Raw genomic sequence first — 22980 nt, forward strand, 5'->3', positions numbered from 1 at the left:
ATAGGCGCAGCTCTGGCCATTGTGGCCAACTGGGGAGTAAACCATCAGATGGAAGATCTCTCTGCATCTCCTCTGTGTGTAATTTTTTCAAATAAATATTTTTTAAAAATGGTATTTTTCCATCCCTCCCTCTCTGCCGTTCAAATAAATAAATCTTAAAAAGGAAAGAAAATCATTTACTGAGCATACAATTTGGGGATTCAAAGTCCAAGACCAGATGGCCTCATCCTTGGCTGCATCCCAACATGAAGAATAAAGGGAATAGCTGAGTGTGGAAGAGTCCAAGTGCATGGGGGTGTCTTTTCCTTATAACCACACACTCCACGAGAGCAGCATCAGTCCCTAGGCAGTGCTCCCAGTAAACTAAGGGCCTCACTAGTCCCCATCTCTTAAAGGCCCCACCACCTCCCAAAAGTGCCACACTGGGGCTCAAGCTCCCAGCACATGCGCCCCTGGAATGCACTCAACCCTACACAAATAGCAGCAGCAGGTTAAAGTTAAGCGAGGTCTCTACTGCAGAACTTTGGAGGCTTCACTTTGCTACAGACGTGGGAGTGGCCCAGAGCTGGGCACCACGAAACCTGGGCCAACTGGGTGGGTTTTCACTGAACGGTGGAAAAAGGATCCTGAACAAAGTATATGCCTATAGTGCATTCATCAAGGTCACCTAAAGTGGGCGGAGCCTCAGGATGGATGCTTTCTTTCTCAAAAAGACAAGAAGAAGGGGCCGTCACTGTGTATCAGGCTGAGTCACTGCCTGTGATGCCGGCATCCTCTGCTTCCGATCCAGCTCCCTGCTAATGTGCCTTGGAAAGAGCAGGAGATGGCCCAAGTGCTTGACCCCAGTATCCATGTGGGAGACCTGCTGGAAGCTCCTGGCTTTGGCCTGGTACAGCCCTGGTCATTGTAGCCATCTGGTGAGTGAACCAATGCATGAAAGATCTTTCTCTCCTTGTCTCTCCTCTTTCTCTGTCACTCTACCTTTTCTTATTTTTTAAAGATTTATTTATTTACTTGAAAGTCAGAGTTACACAGAGAGAGAAGAAAAGGCAGAGAGAGAGGTCTTCCATCCACTGGTTCACTCCCCAGTTGGCCACAACAGCCGGAGCTGCGCCAATCCAAAGCCAGGAGCTTCGTCCAGGTCTCCCACACAGGTGCAGGGGCCCAAGGACTTGGACCATCTTCTACTGCTTTCCCAGGCCATAGCAGAGAGCTAGACCGGAATTGGAACAGCTTTATACACTATACCACAGTGCCAGCCTCTGCCTTTTCAATAGACAAAATAAATCTTAAAAAAAAAAATCAGAAGCAACATCTTTAAAGCATCAAAAACTTTTATTCAGAATAGGCATTAGTGAGATGAAGGTGGAAGACTAATAAATGTGGTGGGGCCACAGAGCACTCAGAGATAGGAGAATAACCGCAAAAATATCCTGCTGCAGATCAAAATAAAATGAAACTCTATGCCGTACCATGGGCTGTGAGATGCAGTCATATGTAATCACACCAGAAAATCTTCAAACCATTCGCCCATGTGGCGGAAAATCCAGACTCAAAACCCAAGTGCTACTGTGATACCCAGCCACCACCCTCCATTATGAGCCTTCACGCAGGCACCCTCAGGCTTCCATGGTTGTGGAGACGTCAGATTAAGTGCTGGTCATTTTCCCAGTAGGGCTTCCACTGGCAGGAGTGGTAAGAGCACCCCAAGAAGTTTACTGGGGCTGCATCTGCCTTTTCAGCTTGGCCAGTCTCTTGAGGCACTCGTCCCTCCACTCCCTCCTGGCAGCCAAGTGCTCCGGGTCTGCGGGCACCTTCTTGCACATGGCCTGGAGCAGAGTCAGGAGCAAAAGAGAAGCACACAGAGGAAACAGTCAGGGGTGTGAGTCGTGTTCCTGTCTATGCCAGCTGCCCACCAACCGCTTCCAAAGACCAGGGACGTCAAGGAGGGGAACCCTTCAAGGAACACAAGCTTTTGGAATCTTTAGAGAATTCCGGTCCTAGACACACGTCTAGGTCACATTGTATGATGGTCTCCTGGTGACCGTGGACAAAGTGAGGGAAAAAGAACCAGAGAGACCGGGTGCCAGGGTCCCAGGGATGCCTAACGCCCCCGCGGCAGGGATGAGGGAGTGTGCACACCTGGTTAACCTTCTCCACCGTGGCGCCGGAAAACTCAGGAATGGACCCGAAAGACTTCAGGACCCGTTTCATGCCTTCACTGTATCTGTCGCAGTAGCTTAACATACCTGAAATGTACAAAAACAAGAAGCCACAACATCAGCAAGGACACTGAGAACTTTCAAACTAAGTGTGCTGGCCCAGAGGCTTCGACCCTGGGGGTCAGATTCGTGACATTCTCTTTCTGCTGCTGATAAAAGACCTGGAGGGGGTGGGCGGGGGACAGAGGAGGGAGGTGAGGGAGGACCCTGCTGCAGGGCCGCCACCCACTGCCTGCCCAACATCACAGGAAATCCTAACTTCCGCCAACAGCATCTCCTTCAACAACTGGCTGGGATGTTTTTCTAAGAACCAAAGTACCTGTCACTCAAGTCACTCTTCTAGGAATTCCAGGTGCTGCTCTCCCCGCGTGTTTACAGGGTGGCAGGTCCCTAAACAGAGGTTGCTAAAGCTCTGGACAGGTGGGCTGGAATCCAGGCACACCCTGTGCCCTGATGCAGGCATCCCCAGGGAAGCCCGTGGTGGAGCAGCACGTGAAAAGGAGGCTCAGCAAAGCAGACACACAACCCCCTGCACGCAGCCTGGGGCCATGCGGGGTTGAAGCAAAGAGCAGGAGACACAAAGCACAGAGGAACGCACACACGCCCAGCCCCACGCCTGCCCCGGCCCGCCCGGCTCTGCAGACCCTGGCTCTGGCCCATTTCCAACATTTTTGGAAGCCAGCAGAATAACTCAGCAGTGGGTCATTTGGGTTAAAAAGATAACAAAGGAAAAAGTAAAACTGCAGACTCTGCTAAAAATCCCAGAGCTTGGCTCTTCCCTCTACCCCACAAAAACTGTGTGTGGTCAGTTTAAAATAAAAATGATCAGTGCTGCTCACTTAGAAAAAAAAGAGCACAATAAATTACTCCATTCAGGCTTAGTCTTTTTTGACCTACATGGACACGGAACCCTGCAATCACCGGGCTTCAGCTCTGCCCCACTTTCCTTCTCCCCCAGTGTGTTAGAGCTCCCCGAGAAGGGCAAGTTTCTGGAAGGATAAAAAGTTCAAGTGCACCGACTTTTCTGATGTTAGCACCTGCAATTAAGCAGCAGACAAAAGTTATAAAAGAAGGGATTTCATGTCGTGTCACATGTGAACTTGGCAACTCAGAATTCTAGAAGGTTCCCTAAATGTGCCAGCGCTGTTCAGTCATCCCAGATGGCTTGGCACTGCTAGAGAATGGAAAGCAACCTATACACTTACCTCTTTTCAACAAAGAAGTGCCTACCTCACCTCTATCTTCTCAGGGCACCTCAAAACGTTTGTGGAAAGGAGTGGAATTAAAGGATAAGCTTATTGTGATGCCAACAAAACCACCCCTGAAATTCACAGATAATGTGTACTATGTAAAAACTGCATGGATTCCAAAAAATGTCTTGCAACAAAACAAACTTGTAGCCCTTTGAATTTTTTGAAGTACCCTCATATTTATTCAAACTAAAGGTGATAACATCGAGACATAGTTTATCCTGCTGGAGGGGCAGAGACACAGGGAAAGTTGGAAATAAGCTGGAAAGATGCTGACCCTGAGGAAGCCAGGGAGTCACGTGGCTGCACACTGACCCCTGCAGTGAACATGGAGCTGCCCGGGGGCCACCTCAGCCGCCAACTCCATCTCCTCTCCCATGGGGGCAGCAATGCCACAGGACTCAACCCTGGCACAATTCACCTCTGGACACTTCACATCCTCTGGACAAGTGTGCATTCTTTACAGTCCCTGTACAGGCATGCACCTCCCAGGGGTTTTCTAGAACTTTCTTCTCCTATTGCCTTCTGTAGAATTTGTAAAGTTTTGTGTGGTTTTTTTTTTTTTTTTTTTTTTTTTTTTTTTTTTTTTTGATGATTTGAAAGGCAGAGTGAAGAGAGAGAGAGAGAGAGACAGAGAGACAGAGAGATCTTCCATCTGCTGCTTCACTTCGCAAATGGCTGTAATGGGCCAGGCTGAAGCCAGGAGGGAGGAAATCCATCCAGGTCTCGCACATGGATGGCAGGGGCCCAAGCACTTGGGCCATCTTCACTGCGTTCCCAGGCACATTAGCAGAGCTGGATTGGAAGCGCGGCAGCCAGGGCTCAAACCCGTGCTCCCAATACGTGATGCGGACAAAGCAGGTGGCAGCTTAACTTGCTGTGCCACAAACCAGCCCCAGAATTTGTAAAGTTTTAAAGGGATATTGATTTCTTCAAAATACGATAAAATATGGTCAAACTCTTCACAGTGCAATTCATCATTTCCCCACCTTTGTCAAGAAACCGATCAAAACCGCAGGCTTCCCCAATCTGAGAGCCCTGCTGTGACACACCTCCAGGCTCTCCCGGCACTGAGCCGTCTGCGCGGTCCAAGGCGGAGACATGAACAGCGCATGCTCAGAACAGGCTGTGCACGGCCTCGCGTCTCCAGGGCAGCCAACGCCTGTCAAGGCTCCCTGGATGCTCCCGACACAAGGAACGTACGGTGGGACTCACACGTGCACCGGGCCTCGTCATGTCCAAGGACCTCCCAGTGTGCGTCCGTTACTGCCGCGTGCAACATTCCCCTTCCACTTACATAGGGACAGAAGGGGGATTTTATTCTCTCTTCAGTAGTAAGTTTGGCTTCTCTATATAATGAGATAATTTATTGGTTCTTACTCTAAAATACCAATTTAATCAGAACACACGCACACACACAAAACACAACACACCTCCCTTGCAGCCCACTAGTCCACTCCTGCCCCAGATTCCCATCTCTGTTACCCTCCCTCTGTGTTCTTCTTTCTAGGTCTCCATACCCTCTGTTCCTTCAAGCTGTGTTCTTCCAAAACCCCTTAGACAGCTTAGCTTTGTAGAAGACTCTGAGTCCAGGCCGGCGCTGTGGCACAGCCGGTAAAGCCACCACCTGCAGTGTGGGCATCCCATGTGGGCGCCAGTTCAAATCCTGGCTACTCCACTTCCGATCCAGCTTTCTGCTATGGCCTTGGGAAAGCAATGGAAGATGGCTCAAGTCCTTGGGCCCCTGCACCCACATAGGGCACCCAGAGGAAGCTCCTGGCTTTGGATCGGTGGAGTTCCAGCTGTTACAGCCATTTGGGGAGTGAATCAGTGGATGGAAGATCTCTCACACTCACTCACACTCTCCCTCTCTCTGGCTTTCAAATAATAAATCAATCAATCTTAAAGAAAAGAAGGCCCTGAGCCCAATTTAGTAAAAGATGCTCATATAGAGAAAGAAAACAACAACATAGATGAAGCTTATCTTGCTGCCTTCCTCCTTGGGATCACTCAGCTGGGAGCCCCCAGGACGGCAGGGGGTTATCTCAACCAGACAGCAGCCCAGGTGCACAGGCACGGAGCCTTCCTCCCTGCTTATGGAGCTGGCACAGGAGGTGGCTTCAGCCCCACCCAGGGACAGCCCACGGGGTGTTCCCTTTCCTGGGGCCGGAGATGCTACAACAGTTCTACAGCAAAACTGTCCCAGCCTGCGCTGCTTGCGCATGTCTCCCCCTTGTACTTGGGAGTCTTTGGGGAGGGCCTAAAGCAGAAGCCGGAAAACCCAGAAGAGCGGTAAATTAAACAAACAAGACGAAAGTCTGAATAAATATAGCGTGGCGACACGGGTGAAGTCTGCGGCAGCCGGCCAGCGAGGGGGCTTCCGTTGGGCTCAATGCTCAAGCCACCCCCACAAGGGGGCGGATGTTGTTACCCCTATTCTACATATGGGGAAACCACGGAGGCACAGACCTTACATACTTGCCCAAGGCCATCCAGCTAGGGGGTGGGTGACACAGGCTGTGGACTCAGCCAATTGGCTTAAAGGGCCAGAACCCCACCATCCTGTGAGCTTGCCCCTTGTGCATACAGCTCTTGAAAAGGAGGCAGAAGGCAAAGTCAGCATGCTGGCCTTCTGTTTCTCAGGTCTGTTTTACTGGATTAAAAACAAATCCTAAAATATCTGCACTGGTTCTAGATAAATGGTGGCTTTAACTGGAGTGGCTGGCTTTATGGAAATAATACCAGAAAACAAGAAAAATTCTCCCAGCTCCAATCTTGATATAGTCTAGGGAACACTGTAGAATAACCAATACTGCCACTGGCTCCCAACCAGATCTTAGAGCTGTCTCCCTCTGCTCTTCGGAATGCTCTGAAGTTGAAAGCTACATCCGTCCACCATGATCCTATTAAGCCAATTAAGTTTTCTTATCACATCTGCTTTGTTTGAAAAATTGTTATGGGCCTCCTTCCTGTCTGCCACCTTATTTGGTCCCTGAGTTTCTGGTTTCGTTGGCTTCTGTTCTGTGTGTTTGAGGGTCAAAGCCGTTCTCAGTTTTCGCCCTATCACCTTCTCACGATAGCTCAATTATCGTATTTTTCTCAGGAAAGAAAAAGAAGCGAGACATGGTGATGATCAGGCAGTGTTGTCTCCACACAATTTAGATACTTAAATACGGTCACCACTTTTGAGGTTCTGGGTGAGAAAAGATTAAAAACTAGCCAACATTTTATTTTATTTGAATTTGAGAGGCCCAGAGAAAGAGACAGACAGACAAGAGCTCAGAAAGAGACAGACAGACAAGAGCTCCGTTTGCTGGTTCATTCTCCAAATGCTTGCAACAGCCAGGGCCAGAGCTGGGAGCCAGGAATTCAATCTCCCACGTGCATGGCAGGAACCCATCACAACCGCCTCCCAGGGTGCACACATCGGCATGGAGCTGGAGTCAGCAGTTGGAGCCAGGCATTGAACCCAGGTCCTCCAATATGGAGTACGGGTGTCTTAACTGGCAGCGTAACCACTGGCTAAACACATGCCTCTGAGGCTTTATTTTAATGACACTTCAAAACTCTTCACCGGTCTGAGTAAATTCTTTACGTGTCCTTCCTGTGTTCACGGAGTCTCCTCCCACAAAACTAACATCCTGGTGCAAGCAGAGGGCCCCTCCTCCCCGCAGTTCCTCTTAGCACAGTGCAAGTCAGTTAGCAGACTGAATTTGCATGGCACACACAGCCAAGCCACTCACGAAACCCCAGTGCATCTGCTGGCTGTGAGAACATGTCCAGCAAAACCGCCTTGAATGATGCCTTGGAAAGGTCACTTCATTCATCAGTGAGGTGAAAATGGACTGCAGCAACACCAGACCATCGTGGAATTCAAGAACTGAAGGCAAACAGACTCCGAGAGGCCACCTACTGCGACGCCCACATCCGCTGGCAGGCAGTCAGCCACCCTGCCTCTGCCCACCCACTCAATGGACATGAGCTCTTTTTTTTTTTTTTTTTTTTTTTGACAGGCAGAGTGGACAGTGAGAGAGAGAGACAGAGAGAAAGGTCTTCCTTTGCTGTTGGTTCACCCTCCAATGGCCGCCGCGGCCGGCGCGCTGCGGCCGGCGCAGCGCGCTGATCCGATGGCAGGAGCCAGGAGCCAGGTGCTTTTCCTGGTCTCCCATGGGGTGCAGGGCCCAAGCACCTGGGCCATCCTCCACTGCACTCCCTGGCCACAGCAGAGAGCTGGCCTGGAAGAGGGGCAACCGGGACAGAATCCGACGCCCCAACAGGGACTAGAACCCGGTGTGCCGGTGCCGCTAGGCGGAGGATTAGCCTAGTGAGCCGCGGCGCCGGCCTGACATGAGCTCTTGTTACTAGAAAGTTCCTCATGTCATGTGTTGAGCCCAAACCTGTCTGCCTGCCATTTCCAGTCTGGTTCTGCCCCCACAAAAGACATGAATCTCACACACTCTCACACACACACTACCGTAGTCACTTCTTTCTAGATAAGCCCCAGTTTCTCAATATCCTTTGTGAAATGTAGACTGTGGCAATGCAGACAATACTCCCTTTCTCTTTCTAGATCATGGCAGGGGCTAGCACTGTGACATGGCAGGAAAAACTGCCACCTTCAATGCCCACATTCCTTGTGAGCAATGGTTCACGTCCCGGCTGCTCACTTCCAATCCTGCTCCTGGCTAATGTGCTTGGGAAAAGCAGCAGAAGATGGCCCAAGTGCTTGGACACCTGCTACCCATGTGGGAGACCTGGAAGAAGCTCCCGGATCCTGGCTTTGGTTTGGCACAGCACCAGCCATTGTGGCCATCTAGGGAGTGAAACAGCAGATGAAAGATCTCTGTTTCTCCCTCTCCATAAATCTGACTTTCAAATAAATAATCTTTAAAAAAAAAAAGTTCATGGCAAACACATATTATAAAAAACTATAGAGTGGGGCTGGCACTGTGGTGTAGTGGGTAAAGCCACCGCCTGCAGTGCCAGAATACCCTTATGGAGCTGGTTCGAGCCCCAGCTGCTCCACTTTCGATCCAGCTCTCTGCTATGGCCTGGGAAAGCAGTGGAAAATGGCCTAAGTCCTTGGGCCTCTGCACCCGCCTGGGAGACCCAAAAGAAGCTCCTGGCTCCTGGCTTCACATCAGCCCAGCTCTGGCCATTGCAGTCATTGGGGAGTGAACTGGCAGATGGAAGACCTCTCTCCCTCCCTCTCTCCCCTTCTGCCCCTCTCCCCCTCATCTCTCTCTGCCTCTCTGCCTCTCTCTCTCTGCCTCTTACTTTAACTCTGACTTTCAAATAAATAAATAACTCTTAAAAACAAAACTATGGGGGTCAGAACTGTGGCACAGCGGGTTAATGCCCCAGCCTGCAGCACTGGCATCCCATATGGGCACTGGTTTGAGTCCCAGCTGCTCCACTTCCAATCCAGCTCCCTGCTGATGTGCTTGGGAAAGCAACTGAGGATGGCCCAAGTACTTGGGCTCCTGCACCTACATGGGAGACCCAAAAGAAGCTCTTAGCTCTTGGCTTCAGATCAGCCCAGCTCCAGCCATTGTGACCACTTGGGGAGTGAACCAGCAGATGGAAGATCTCTCTTTCTGTCCCTACCTCTCTCTAAAACTCTTTCAAATAAAATAAAAATAAATATTTCAAAAAAACTATCCATTGATTTCAAGATATTTTGCATCAAAAATAATCATTCTTTATGGTCCAAATCCTTGGGCCCCTGTACCCATGTGGGAGACTCACAGGTATCTCCTGGTTCCTGGCTTCAGATTGGCCCAGCTCCAGCTGTTGTGGCCATTTGAGGAGTGAACTAGCAGATGGAGTCTCTCTCTCTCTTTCTCTGTAACTCTTTCAAATAAACTTTAAAAAACCTTTTAATTCCATTTTCCACAAAGGTTTTGGAGTATCCTCATGTTTTATAAGTTAGTTACATTATTAAAGTCATACGTGGTAATTGCAGAAATCTATGACAACACAGGAAAGCGAACAGATGAGTTACTTATGCTTTCAACAGCAAGAGACAGCCAGGAATCATAACATCTAGGTGACGTCTTGCCAGAATTTTATACGTAGCTTCTTAAATTTATTTAATTATCAAATTAAATAGGTTTTGCTAGCTGATGCCTCTTTTTGCATCATCTGCGATCTGGCTGGTGGAGTTCTATCCTTGGAAGCGTCTCATCCTTGTTGAGCTATCTTTCCTTTTGCAGTCAGCTCCCAGGACAAGGGTGTGTCAATGAGGCCCTGCAGCAGCTCCTGTGCAGGTGAGGAGCCTGCTCCCCACTCCCTGGCCTCTGGGAGGGGAACCGAGGGTCCAGAAAAGCACACGCAGAAGTTACTCCTGTTTAGGCAGGAGATGGACCCTGCACAGGTTCCTGGGGTAGGTGTGCACTCCCAGCTCTACGTTCCCGTTTGCCTTTGCAAATAATTTCATCATCATTTCTCTTCCTACAGGCTGGCTGCCACACAGCAAGGTCTCCAACCATCACTGCCTCTCCCTGTGCCACACAGAGCTGCAGTTCACAGATTCCATGTGCGTTGATGGTAGTCCCCCTTGCCCATGGTTCTGTGTTCCGTGGTTCAGTTACTTGCAGTCCATCCTGCTCCAAGATTCAAATGCCAAATTCCAGATATAACTAATCTTTATTATAGTATGCTGCTATAATTATTTATTTCATCATTGTTGTTTTAAATTTCTTACTGCACTTAATTTATAAATTAAACTTTACCATAAATATTGATGAGAATACTGCAAGATGTCTGTGGAAAAATGTACATTTTTTTTTTAAAGATTTTAATCTATTTGAGAGGTAGAGCTACAGACAGTGAGAGGGAGAGACAGAGAGAAAGGTCTTCCCTCTGTTGGTTCACTCCCCAAATGGGTGTAATGGTCAGAGCTGCGCTGATCCGAAGCAAGGAGCCAGGAGCCTCCTCCTGGTCTCCCATGCGGGTGCAGGGGCCCAAAGACCTGGGCCATCCCCCACTGCTCTCCCAGGCCTTGGCAGAGTTATACCGGAAGAGGAGCAGCTGGGACCAGAACAGGTGCCCATATAGGATGCCGGCACCGCAGGCAGAGGATTAACCCACTGCGCCTCGGCACCAGCCCTGGAAAAATGTATTTCAATAAAGATCGGGGGCCAGCATTATAGCATAGTAGGAAAAGCTGCTGCCTGTGATGTGGGCATCTATATGGGCACCAGTTTGTGTCCCAGCTGCTCCACTTCTGATTCAGCTCTCTGTTAATGACCTGGGAAAAGCAGTGGCAGATGGCCAAGTGCTTGGGCTCCTGCAGCCACGTGGGAGACCCAGATGAAGCTCCTGGCTTCTGGCTTTGGCCTGGCTCATTCCTGGCCATTGAGGCCATTGGCAGACTAAACCAACAGATGAAAGACCTCTCTCTGTCTCTCCCTCTCTCTAACTCTTTCAGGTAAATAAAAATAAATCCTTATAAAATAAAAATTTGTTTTTGCACAAAAAATCTTGAAATCCATGCTTATGAGGGGTCTTCAAAAACTTCATGGGGAAATGTGCATTATGAAAGAAATATGCGGGCAGTCCAAGATTTTATTGTGCCAGAATAAGCTTATCTTTTAATTCCATTGTCCCACGAACTTTCTGAAGTACTTTCACACATGTAGGAAAAGACATAGCACACCTAGGATTCTGTACTATCCATGGTTCCGGGGATCCACTGGGGGTCTTGGAATGGATCTCCCACAAATAAGGGGGAACTGCTGTACCTCTTAGCACAGAGTGCTCTATACCCCAGCCCACGTCTGAATTACCAGGACTGGCCATCGTCTCCTACAGATGCTAGAAGAAAAGGCAAGATCTGACAAAACCCGCAGAAACACCGCACAGCGCCGATGTCCCGTCCTAGTGCCGATGCCCACCTTCGGCATTGAGGTGCATGGTCTCCAGGGGTCCGATGAACGCGTACCGCATGCCCAGGCCATCCGACATGACAAGGTCCAGGTCGCTGGGGGACACGATTCCTTCCTACACAAAGAGAACAGGGCAGACACATGAGTTCTCTGCAAAGGTGGTTTCCTAACTTCCTAGCTTTTTTAGGAAGTTGGAGTCTTCGGAGTCCCAACATGCTCTCCAGAGCACTAGCACAGGATTTTGATCGAATTGTGCACGACAAAGCATTCACAGCTAAGCAGGCCCGGAGAGGAGATGGTTCTGTGAAATGGTCACACTTCCCACTCCTGCCTGTACCCCTTGCCTGGGACCCAATTCCCTTCCATCCTCCTGTGCCCACCACCACTTGCCTCCCCATCCCTACCCAGCGACCCATAGGCCACCTGCAGCGGAAGGCAGGAGGGGACCAGCAGCAAGGGGAGTGGAGGTGGTGGGCAAGAAGAGCCACCTGGATCTTTGCCCAGGATCTGCAGGAAGAAGTGGGAGTGAGCAGAGCACCAGCAAAATTACCAGCAAGGGCTCTCTCCAGGCTCTCCCGGCCGGCTGGCAAGTCTGGCCTTGCACGGCTTTTAACGAGTACGTGACAAATGACATTCTCTGATGAAATGTAGCCTGGGACCACGGGCCAACGTAAGCCAAGGCAGGGCCCGTGGATGGAAACTGTGGAGCAGGGGCAGGTGGCTCTGTGCGCAGGCTCCTTGTCAAGGCAGCCATCTGTGCTCCTTGGCTGGTTCTTCAAACAGCCGCTGTCCCACACAGCTCTGGGAAAGAGGTAGGTTTCTGGCAATGAAACGTCAGTGAGAGGTGGTAACTTACTGTCCAGCTCGCCCCATCGGAGGGCCTTGTCAGCTTGGGGTTCTGACCCTCAGGAGAGGAAACAGGAGGGCAGCCGTCGCTGGTGAGACCGCTGGCCCTGCTGTGCGACCTGCTGCCTCAACTCTCCTCTCCTGAGCCCCGGCTTTGTGGATGGTGCTGTGGGGACTGAGGCAGGCCTCGCTGGGGCACCGAAGCCAGCGCCCCCATCGGCAGCAGTGGTATCCCCAGACCCCACTGCATGGCTCCAAGTACCCTTGGAGATCAGCTCCCAGCAGACGGGGCTTCCGCACCCTGTGCTCTCAGCACGTCTTCTGCCTTCCCCTGAAAAGGCCCCCCGGTGTCTTACTGTGCAGAAAAACCCTACAGGAGAGCTCTGAGGTGTCCCCATGGCCCCGTGGCCCACAGAGAGATGCCCTCTGCCCTCCAGGTAGCCCCAGGAGCCTGTCCTGGACCAACGGGACTTCCCAATTCCAACACCAAAGGCAGCCAAAGAGGTCACCCTCCACATGGAGAGAAAAGAGGGGTCCGTGACCCTCCACCTCCACCCCTCCATGACACCTCAGCTGCTGAGCAGCCACCTCCTAGTCCATCCAGAGAGAACCCTGTGAGGAAGGGGGTGCCAGAGCGAGGAGCCAAGACCAAGTTGAAGGCAGAGCCCTGCCCCGGGGGAGGGGCTAGTGTGGCCTGTCTGGGCAGCTGGGTGTTGAGGAACCACTCTCCATTTAGTTTGGTGTGTGTGCGAGACATAATCGCGAGCACCCCCCCCCCACCCCCAACAATAATTACAGAGCAAGCCCTGGAACCACCACACCCAGCCTCTTCCCTCCTTCCTGGAGGTAAACATCCCGACATGTGTCATCACCTCCTCTCTCTTTCAGGGACAGGCCATTCACGTTCACGGTCCTCAGCAGCCGGAGCCGCTGCTTGCCCGTCCCTTGTCTTCTCGTCCCAGGAGCCACGTGGTACGTGAGTGTCTCGACACTATGTTCTCTGTGACACCCCTCTGCTGTGTGTGGCTGTGGCTGGGCTGTTCTGGCAGAGGTATTAAAAGTTTACGTTTCCATCTGACTGTTCAAAAACAGATGTTTTTTTCTGGTGTGCGGCTCCTGCACGCTGGGAGATTCGTGAACCTTCTCCAGGTGCTGTGGGAAGACAAGTGCTGGGGCTCACAGCAAGCCGTCTTCCCTCTTCTGCTGCACTGCAAGGCGGCTGCACCTTACTCACTCACCATGGGTGCAAGGGCACCCAGCCCCCCAGCCCTGGGTGTGAGCACCAAGCACTCAGCGCTACTCTGCAGGGTGTGAGGGCATCGCCTTGGGTTTCTATTCTAAATCCTCCTGCGACCTGTTCATTTGGACTGCTAAGGACAGCAAATTAATTTATTCCATTCACTCCAATGCCAACAAGCATCACCCCCTTCCTGTTCTAACAGCAAAGCTGTAAGGGAGGGAGGCATATCACAGAGGAACTAATCTACAGAGGCCCCCCAGGGAATGCTCAGAGCCATCAGGAAACCCACGTGGAAGCACAGGAGTTCCACCCATCCCCCTTAACCCCACTCCTCCTCTGAGGGCAGGGAGGGCTGCTCTAGTTCTCTCCAGGCAGCCTGATGGCCTTGGCTGCTCCTCTCTACACCCCCTGGGCTCTGGAATGCTGTACAAGGCAGCCAGGCAGGGGCCCTGCAGACTCTCCCTCATCCTGGGTTTCCAGATCAACATTCCCAACAGCCCGAGTTTCCATCCTAGCATTCACACTGTGCAGGACGCAAACAGGGAAGCCATCCACACTTGCAATGCTATTTGACTTGGCTCTTTCCTTCTGAAATTGGGCTTAAGTATTTTTAGAGCTGATTTTAAAAAAGATTTCAAAACATCTAAAGCAGAGGTAGGCATTTGGAGCAGCAATTAAGAAGTCGCTTGCAACACCCAAGACCCATAAAAGAGTCCCAGCTCCACTTCTGAAGCCAGCTCCTACTAAAGTGCACCAGGGGAGGCAGCAGGTAGTGGGTCAAGTGCTTGGGTCCCTGCCATCCACATGGGAGACCCAGATGGAGTTCCACACTCCTGGCTTTGCCCTGGCCTAGCCCCAGCTATTATACACATGTGGGGAGTAAAGAAGTAGATGGAAGCTCTCTCTCTCTCTGCTTGTCAAGTGAAATGAAAATAAATATTTTAAGAAGTGCAATGACTGACAATAAATGCTTTTCAAAAAATACCTAGAAGGTGACCACCCGTGAGAGTCTGATTCCTGAGCTCCGCCTGTGCTAACCGCACCTGGGGACAGGCCGTCTCTCATTTCACCAGCCAAGGGACATGCTTGGACACTTCTGCACTCTGCTTTCTGTCTGTCTGGACCTTCTCAAGTGTATTTCTCAGGGCTTGAGTTTTTGCCAGGAAGCTAAATCTAGAGAAAGCAAGCGGCCACGGTCACTCAGGAGAGGGGCTCTCGGCGCTGCAGGCAGACGTGTGTTTCTCCCTGCTGCTGTGGGCACTGACCCACAGCCTTCGTGCTTAGCAAACGGTGATGCGCCAGGTGCTTAATGCTGCTGTGGAGCCCAATTCCACCCACGGCCTCCATCTCTGTGATCTCCCATTAGCGTGACAATTACAATAAGCAATTGTGCTGGGAGAATTAGCGCTCTGTGGCAACAGGCCTGGTAAGTGATTCCTTGGAGAGAGAGGGTGTGTGACACGGCTCTGTGGAGACTGGAACCCTACTCCAGTCTGGTGTTTTTGTGGTTTAGTTAACACTTGTAGCCATCAGCATGTTCTCCACTTTGTGGTAAAATTCTCAAGTCACACATATTAAGAAAAACCCGAAGTGGCCAAAAGTTTCTTAAAAAAAAAAAACATGCAAAGTAATGAATGCCGAGATCACTGTTAATTCAAAACCCAGTTTCTGCACCATGTCCTGAAAACTTACTGGGTTAGGAGAGCCCAGACAGAGTAAAAGGAATCGCATTCATTGGAAAACTTCTTGCCTCTGCTTTCTTCAGGTAAAATCTGAGACTTGGAACTCAGCCTATGGTACAGCAAGTTAGGCAGGGTTAAGCAGCCACCTGCCTTGCCGGCATCATTTTAATTTTTTGACAGGCAGAGTGGACAGTGAGAGAGAGAGAGAGAGACAGAGAGAAAGGTCTTCCTTTTTCCTTTGGTTCACCCCCCAATGGCCGCTGTGGCAGGTGCACCACGCTGAACCGATGGCAGGAGCCAGGTGTTTCTCCTGGTCTCCCTTGCGAGTGCAGGGCCCAAGCACTTGGGCCATCCTCCACTGTCTTCCCGGGCCAAAGCAGAGAGCTGGACTGGAAGAGGAGCAACCGGGACAGAATCTGGTGCCCCGACCGGGACTAGAACCCGGTGTGCCGGTGCCGCAGGTGGAGGATTAGCCTATTAAGCCATGGCGCCAGCCCAGGATCATTTTCTTATTCACTCTGAGTACTTCCTTTGCATGTTCTAATGTCATTTTTTTTAAATCATTTTTTTTCCTGCCATCTTTCCTTGTCCAATTCTTTACTAACTCCTAGCTTTTGTTCTTCCATTTGGCTTTGCTCTACATTTCCCCATATGGAAATGGTCCTAAGTTTTCAAGGTTTTCACATACAAATACTCATCCAGCTGAAACCACCCAGGAAGGTAGATGAAGTTCTAGTCTCTAAGTCCTCTCTGCTCTCCTCGATCTGAGTGGAGAAAGAGCAGAAAGGAAGGGCTTCCACTCAGGTCCGTGTGACAGCATGGGGTGCAACAGTGACAATAGGAGGACATGGTCATCCTCAGTTGTCAATTATTATTTTAACTGTCCATATTTACGGAGTATGGTGTAATCACTCAATGCACACACACAACCTGTAAACACTTGGCACCTTCTCTGTGCAATAAGAAACTGCATCCAAAGCAGGAGCACAGAGGGCCTGACCCAACCACCACCACCCACGCCACCTGCCAGGGGGAAGGTGGGGCGGACGGGAGAGCTTAATAAGGAGAAAATCAAGGACTGCTAGGTGCTGCCCCACCATTACTCACAGGCTTGTGGCCGGGTTTGTGAGCCCCAGGCCCCCTGACTATGCCTGCTGGCTTTCCTGGAAGCGGAACACAGACATTCCTGCAGAATGAACTGGGCAGGCTTTGCTAACCCTAGGAGAGTTGGCGGAACACGGCATTCACCTGATGCAACAGGACCTTGACTCAGACCCGTAACACGCCCGTCCTGCCCAGAGCCTCCAGTAGGGACAGACAACGAGAGACTCCAGGCGGCCCCTGCCTCTCAGGCCAGTAGGAAGCAGCCCCACACCTTGCAGGCAGTGGGTGGCCACTCCCAGCACTGAGTCTGTGAGGAGCCCCCAGAAGAAGGCACTGAATACAAAGGGACTCACTGAGGTATCAAGAAACCTAAAACTACTTAAAACAACTCCCAACAGAGGAAAAATGAGATTAAAAAATCAATTAAGGGGCCGGCACTGTGGCATAGCAGGTAAAGCCAACACCTGCAGCACTGGTATCCCATAGCGGCACTGGTTCAAGTCCCAGCTGCTCCACTTCCCATCCAGTTCTCTGCTAATGTGCTTGAGAAAGCAGCAGAAGATGGCCCAAGTGCTTGGGCCCCTGCACCTGTGTGGGAAACCCAGAAGAAGCTCCTGACTCCTGGCTTCAGATTGGCCCAGCCCTGGCCATAGCAGCCATTTGGGGAGTGAGCCAGCGGATGGAAGACCTCTCTTTCTCTTTGTAACTCTCCCTTTCAAAAAAAAAAATACATAAATCTTTTTTAAAAAAAATCAATTAAATGAGTTACCTTGAAGTCGTTAAAAATGAATGACAGCAGGAGTGAAGTGTTCCTAACAGACTGGGCATGAACAGAGAAAGGAGAAAGCAATTTGATGTGGGGAGGTGTAAACATAGGAAGCATTTTTTCCTCTTTGAATTTTCTTTAAAATAAAATTTTTAAATGGAAACAAACCAAAATTGGAAGAGAAAGAGAAGACAGATGCTGTACTATGAGGAATGTTCCAGAGCTTTCTAGGCCCCAGGTGTACTTTGTTGTAGTCTGCTGTGTGTACAACAGTACTTTCCCAGGGAAAAGCAACAGTATTACAGAGTCTAACAGAAAGTGCAGGTCTTGACCATAAAATCAACTGCAATCACCAAAAGGATCCATCCTTTTGTATGAATGTGAGCAAGTTTGCTCCCAGTTAGGGCTGCAATGCCTCAATTGAGGGGTCCTCTGGGAATAATGCTTCTTACAAAGGGGTTTGAACCAGAGTGTAAATCCCCACTCACATAAAGGCAGCACAGAGGCCAGCACTGTGGTGCAGCAGGTAAAGTCTCCACCTGTGGTACTATTATCCCATGTGGGCCTCTGTTCGTGTCCCAGCTATTCCACTTCCAATCCAGTTCCTTGCTAATAGCCTGGGAAAAGCAGTAGAGGATGGCCCAAGTGCTTAGGCCCCTGGCTAGCTTCCCCCTAACCTATGTTCACCCCCTCAGTTCCCCCTTGTGTCACCTCCCAGAGGGCAAAGAAGCTTTCGAATTTACTTTGTAATTTAAGCACCCCAATAGAGAAGACTAGTTTCCCAGGCTAACACTGGAAGCTCAGGCCTCCAGGACACAGGCCCTGCTTCTCCTTGTAGCAGGCAGGATAGGCCCAAGCACAGCCATCAGTGACAACTGACCCACAGTAGGAAGTGTCCCTCCGGGCTGCTACTCCAAGAAATCTACTTCTAACTACACAGGCTCACGACTCCTAACAGGGAAACCTGATCGCGATTCGCATCCCCGTTTGGATGAGGGCGGCTGATGCTGCGCAAGTGAGCAGTTAAGTACAACAAGGGAGATGGAGTCGGGCCAGGAGAGCTTTCCCAATTCTCAATCCTGTGTTGCGGTTACGTTTCTTTGTTTGGATATGCGCCTGCGTTTGAATGACAAGTGAGTTCAACCGATCTTCTAATCCATCTGCACCCCTCTTTTGGGATACCCAGAGACTTTCAGTGTCTTCAACTAGGGCTGTAAATCACAGCTGTACAGCGACTGTGTGAGGGCCTCCAAGTTCCACAGCAGTGGCTACAGCTGCACATGTGTCTACTGGAAGCCTGAGTCAGACAGCAAGTGGGAGAAACGAGAGAGGCAGCCAGGCAGGCAGGGGAGAACAGAGCCGGAGAAAAATACCTCTCAAAGCAGGCATCTCATCGAAATAGTCTATGCATGGAGACCTAAATTAGTATTTGATGTTCCATGAAGGGAGAAAAAAATGCTGTCAATAAAATGAAGATGCACCTCCACCTGCAACATACAGGAGGGCGTGGGGGTGCGAAAACGAACCCAAGTGGAAGTTGCCTCTGGGCAGATGGAGCTTGATACAGATCAGGACCTCTGGAGGCCCCAGCTCAGGGCCCAGGCCTTGGGAGTCGCAGGAGCCAGGACTTCTCCCACTCTGATGTGCACGGGGCTTACTCAAGGGCAGATTCTGATTGGCAGCCCTGCGGCAGCACCTGGGAGACTCCATCTCCAGCAAGCCTGCAGGGGAGACCCACACTTGTGCAGGTGAGATGTGTGCTCCCCAGGCTCAGGGCTAACAGACACAGAACACTGGATCCAGGGATCCTGAAGACCTCACTGCCAGGGTGTATCACGTGTCCTAACCCATGCCCACGTCTCAGGTGTTGGCCTAAGCCCTCTGCATTCACGCCCCATCGTGCCCTCATCAGATCCACTCTGACCCCTGCCCCATGACCCCTGCCCCATGAACATGCGCACTGGAGCAGGACTGCCTACCAGGCTGCGGCATGTGGACCTAGTACTTGGCTTTGGTGGCCACTGCTTGGCTTGTGGAGGTAAACATAACAATGCACCTGTCTCTTAAGGTCTCAGTGTTCTCCTGTGCTAAGGCTCCCATCTCCTGTGGGATCCTCACGTAACTTACATTCACCAGAAACTCGGGAATAGACTGATGACGAGAGGCCTCCCCTGCCAACTCCATGGCCTGGTCTGTGAGATGCACTTCATGAACTGGAACCATTCTTCTGGACAGGTGGCATTGTGTCCGAAATGAAGCTCAGAGACAAAGTTCCAGAATGCCAGAGAGTCCTGCCCACACGCCACACAAATCAGGGGACCAAACTGCATTTCTACAGCTCGATGCCAAGGAGCCCGGAGACTGGCACCCTAACAACGGCACCACGGTGTGCTGGCTATTTTAAACTAAAGGCCCTTGGGTATCAGCACATGTTGGAAGAGGCTTGACTCTGTCGTCCCCTTAGCTCCCCAAAGCCCGGACCCACCAAAAAGGAAAAGGAAACCAAGTGCCTTCGGTCCCCTCCTTGAGGTTTCATTCACTCAACTCACGTGGCGAGAGGAAGACAGCAATGCCACACCTGGACAGACTCTGGGCCCACTCAACTTCCAAAGAGAATCATTTCCTGTGGGAGGCAGGGCCCGTCTCCCACAGCATGGCGCCGAGAGGAAGTACAAGAATGCGGAATTGAAAGTTGCAGAACATGACTGCTAGAAGCTGCAGGAGCTGATCCAACCTCTGATTGGAAGAGAGCCGTGCACTCAGCGCGTGGACAGAGAGTTGTTTTAATGAAGAACACCTGCTTGGTGTGATGACTGCAGGAACGCCAGCAGGGTGCGGATTGGTGGGAGAGGACTATAAAGGGGGGATAGAGACGGCACAGTTCGTCCGCTCCTTTTTTCTTACTGTAATAAAAACCCTACTGAAGGGGGATCAACAGCGTCCGGTGTCGTTCATCCACGGGCAGAGGAGCGACATTTCCGAAGTCATGTTTAGTCTCCAGGCCTATCCACACCCCTTAATAACCCTTTACAACCCCTCAAAGACAGCCCACCCTCCTCCCACTCCTCCATCCCTCACCACAACGGGAACATGAGTACCAGAACCTCATGGGGTTCCTGGTGGCTCACCTGCCTGTGACGCCCACTGTGCATGTGAATAAATAAATGTGTGTGTGTTTCCTCCTTTGAGTCTATCATCAGGTTGCTTCAGTGAACCTGCGAGGGGCCCTAGGAACAGAAACCCAGCGTCGAGATTACAGGGCCCAGAACGATGCATAAAACCCAAGGTAAGCAATTTCCAAAGCTCATCCGCAGTGCATGCTTGTGGGCCAGGAACCTGCTCATGGTCTCATGACTCACTCCTGGCACCACCGCCCAGCCTGCCCTGGTGGAGAGAACGTGTATGAGCGACAGCCTCAGCTACCATCCAGCCAAGAGTTCATCACCACAATTCTCTTCATTATGCTAATACCTCGAGACCCTGGGCTTGAAATCACATTCCCGCTCCTATCAGCCCCACCTCCGGCAAAGGAAGTGAGTGCTACCCGACTATGGCCAGATGTGCCCATCTGGCATTTCCCAGTCTCCCAGGGCTGCTCTGCCCTACATCTCAAGCCAAATCTGAAGAGGAACAAGACACAGTGAACATCTGCGAGACAGTGCAACAGACCCTGGGCCCTTCCTTCCAGTGGGGACAACCAGGGTGCCCATTCTGCTGCCAGAAGTCCTGGGACATATGCAGGGGCTACCTGGGGACAGACAGCGAACAGGCAACAGGACACTTTGACAAGATAAGAAAGTGCTTGTTATGCTAAGTACCATCCCTTTCTGTCCTAGAAACAGTGCCAGCAGTGTAGCCCCAGCCCACCTTGAAAGCCCCCTCCTCGGTGCCTGTCTTAGAATTTCTCTCTGATGCCAGACTGTAAGCATTAAAGCATGCCCTCCAGAGTCAATGACTTAAATGGAAAATAGCAAAGTCAATAAAGCAATAAAGTTGCTTCTCAAAACTGAAATGGATAAACATCTGCCAAGACAGCAAAGATAAAAAGGACAGACCCTAATCACAAGCATCAGGAACAAAACTGGGGACACCACTACAGACCCCACAGCCGCTAAAGGGATAAGCAGAGCACTCCCAACAGCTTTCAACTGAGAAGAGATGGACAAATCCCTCAAAAGCCACAAGCCAAAACTTAGTCCAGACATGAAAGACAATCCAAATGGTTCTATCACCAAATGGTTCTATAATCAAAGAAACTGAATTTATCATTTAAAAGCTTCCCCCTGCCAAAAAAAAGCTCTCCAGAACCAGACAATTTAAGAATTACACCAAACATTTAAAAAGAATTAAGGAAAATCAACACAATCTCTTCCAGAAAACATGAAGAAAACTTTACAACCTATTTTATGCAGCCAGTATTATCTTGATATCAAAATCAAACATAATAAAAAAAGAAACCCACAAATAAATTCTTCTATCAAGTTAGAAGCGCAAAATTCTTAAGGAAACATAAGCAACAGACTGGTGCTGTGGTGTAACAGTTAAGCCACCAACTGCGATGCTGGCATCTCATATGAGTGCTGGTTTGGGCATCGGCTACACTAATTCCGATCCAGCTCCCTGCTAACGCATATGGGAAAGCAGTGGAGGATGATCCAAGAGCATGGACCCCTGCACCCATGTGGGAGACCCAGAAGAAGCTCCTGGCTCCTGGCTGATCTGGCCCAGCTCTGGCCATTGGGATCATCTGGGGAGTCAATCAGCCCTCTCTCTCTAACCCTGCCTTTCAAATGAACAAAATAAAATAAATACTTTTTTAAAAATAAGCAAATCAGGGGCCAACGCTGTGGCACAATGGGTTAAAGCCCTGGCCTGAAGCACTGGCATCCCATATGGGTGCCCGTTCTAGTCCTGACCGCTCCTCTTCCGATCCAGTCTCTGTTATGGCCTGGGAAGGCAGTGGAGGAGGGCCCAAATCCTTGGGCCCCTGCCACCACATGGGAGACCAGGAAGAAGCTCCTGGCTCCTGGCTTTGGATCAACACAGCTCCAGCCGTTGTGGCCATCTGGGGAGTGAACCAGCAGATGGAAGACCTCTCTTTCTGTCTCTACTGTAACTCTTTCAAATAAATAAAATATATATTTTAAAAAAATAAGCAAATCAAATCTTACAATGTGTAAGATTAAGATACCATGTGGAAATGTAAATTGGTACAAACATCTTAAAAAAAACATTATGGAAGTTCCTTAAAGCACTAAAAATAGACCTATTTCATGATCCAGCAATCCTACTTGAGGTTGGATCTCTACTCACAAAAGACAAGCTATGTTGGGGTCGGCGCTGTGATGAAGCATGCTGCCTGCAGTGCCAGCATCCCATATGGGTGCAGGTTCAAGTCCCAGCTGCTCCACTTCCGATCCAGCTCTCTGCTACGGCCTGGGAAAGCAGTGGAAGATGGCCCAAGTCCTTGGGCCCCTGCACCTGTGTGGGAAACCCGGAGGAAGCTCCTGGCTTCTGGCTTTGGATCAGCGCACCTCTAGCTGTTGCAGCCATCTGCCTCTGCCTCTAATTCTGCCTTTCAAATAAATAAATCTTAAAAAAAAAGACAAGCTATGGAGTCGACCTGTGTGTCTATCAATAGATAAATACATAAAGAAAACAGGTGTACATGAGGGCACCTCAAATAGTTCACAGGAAAAATTGTATTATTAAAAAAAACTATGCAAGGTTTCAGCAAAATAAATTTTTCTTTTAATTCCACATCCCACAGATTCTTTGGACTACTCCTGTATACACAATGAGTACTATCCTGCTTTTAAAAAGAGGGAAGGGACAGGTATTTGGTGCAGTCAGTTCCACTATCATTTGGAACACCTGCATTCCATATGGGAGTTGAACTTGGGTTCAAGTCCAGCTCCACTCCCGATTCCAGCACCCTGAAGGACAACAGGTGATGGCTCAAGTACCTGGTACCTGCCACC

At 50.3% G+C, this 22980-nt stretch overlaps 1 protein-coding gene across 1 annotated transcript in view; it reads right to left on the minus strand.

Annotated features, from left to right (window-relative positions):
- Positions 1-1319: 1319 nt before the first annotated feature.
- Positions 1320-22980, minus strand: part of CRYL1 (crystallin lambda 1) — a 121900-nt gene continuing 100239 nt past the window's right edge. Inside the window, 3 exon segments of the mRNA NM_001082278.1 lie at positions 1320-1829; positions 2143-2249; positions 11371-11476. Of these exon segments, the coding sequence (NP_001075747.1) occupies positions 1716-1829; positions 2143-2249; positions 11371-11476 (327 nt within the window). The 3' untranslated portion in view covers positions 1320-1715.

This window comes from Oryctolagus cuniculus, chromosome 9, assembly GCF_051225735.1.
Source record: "Oryctolagus cuniculus isolate XC-2025 breed Fujian yellow rabbit chromosome 9, ASM5122573v1, whole genome shotgun sequence".
Classification (NCBI taxonomy): domain Eukaryota; kingdom Metazoa; phylum Chordata; class Mammalia; order Lagomorpha; family Leporidae; genus Oryctolagus; species Oryctolagus cuniculus.